The 1,255-nt window shown below is 53.5% G+C and overlaps 1 protein-coding gene across 1 annotated transcript in view; it reads left to right on the forward strand.

Moving 5' to 3' along the window:
• The window catches only part of CSF2RA (colony stimulating factor 2 receptor, alpha, low-affinity (granulocyte-macrophage)), a gene marked incomplete at its 5' end in the record, with an annotated part of 59,593 nt that overhangs the window by 40,960 nt on the left and 17,378 nt on the right, over window positions 1-1,255 (forward strand). The window contains one exon of the mRNA XM_012000627.1: window positions 215-296. Coding sequence (XP_011856017.1) covers window positions 215-296 — 82 coding nt within the window. The remainder of the gene's footprint in view (window positions 1-214; window positions 297-1,255) is intronic.

Consider the following 1,255-nt stretch of genomic DNA (forward strand, 5'->3'; position numbering starts at 1 on the left):
CCCGCCTCAACCTCCCAAAGTGCTGGGATGACAGGCATGAGCCACCGCGCCTGGCCTAGTTCCTTAAGATTTTCATCATCTGGTGATTGTTAGTGAAGTTGTTCTGCATAGTTGAGCGCAGATACCCTGCACGCAGCATCCCTCGGCACACGGCGTCGATGCAAGGAACTCTGGTACCCTGACGTTCTCTTCACACTTTCTCTCTGTGTCTCAGGTTCTTTAGGATACAGAGACTGTTCCCGCCAGTCCCACAGATCAAAGACAAACTGAATGATAACCATGAAGTGGAAGACGAGGTAGGTAGAGGGCGGGCGGAGCGGTGACCTGGGATGGAAAGCGGGGAACGGGGAGGATGGGACATGGCCTCTGAATGTCGACTGTCTTGCTTCTCCACCAGCTTCGCCACGGGTGAGGTTGGAATCTGTATCCTGCTCCTGGGATTTCTCCCAGGTCAGGATCAGGGTCTCTCCCGGGTTGGAGTCAGGGTCCTCTCTGTGAGCTCCATCAGGAGAAATTGAGTCAGGCTAGTGGTCAAAACAAGGAAGAGAAGATGGTAGAGATGAGCCGGGGGCAGTGGCTCACGCCTGTCATCCCAGCACTTGGGGAAGTTGAGGCAGGTGGATCACGTGAGGCTAGAAGTTCGAGACCAGCCTGGCCAACATGGTGAAACCGTGTCTCTGCTAAAAATACAAAAAATTAGCCGGGCGAGGTGGCGCACGCCTGTAATCCCAGCTACTCGGGAGACTGAGGCAGGAGAATGGCTTGAACTCGGGAGGCAGAGGTTGCAGTGAGCTGCGATCGCACCACCGCACTCCAGCCTGGGTGACAGAGTGAGACTCCATCTCAAAAGAAAAAAGAAGGTAGAGAGGAGAGGCAGAAATAAAAAGACAAGAGACAGAGGCAGAGAAAGATGGAGAGAGATGGAGGAGAGAGAGAGGAACAAAGAAGGGAATGAGAAGGAGACACAAAAGAGAGGGAAGTCCAGGCAGACAGACTGACAGAGAAACAAAGGCAGACACACAGAGAGAGAAACAGAGAGAGGGAGGGAGAAAAGGGAGAAGGAAAGAGAGAGAGACGCAGAGAGGAACACAGAGACATACGAAGAGTAAAAGACAATCAGAGAGACAGAGATGGAGAAACAGAGACAGACAAACATAAAGAACAGGCCCACCCTTCCCCGGGCGCAGTGGCTCACACCTGTCATCCCAGCTGTTTGGGAGGCCGAGGCGGGCAGATCACTTGAGGTCGGGAGTTC

Source organism: Mandrillus leucophaeus, unplaced genomic scaffold, assembly GCF_000951045.1.
Source record: "Mandrillus leucophaeus isolate KB7577 unplaced genomic scaffold, Mleu.le_1.0 Scaffold634, whole genome shotgun sequence".
Classification (NCBI taxonomy): Eukaryota; Metazoa; Chordata; class Mammalia; order Primates; family Cercopithecidae; genus Mandrillus; species Mandrillus leucophaeus.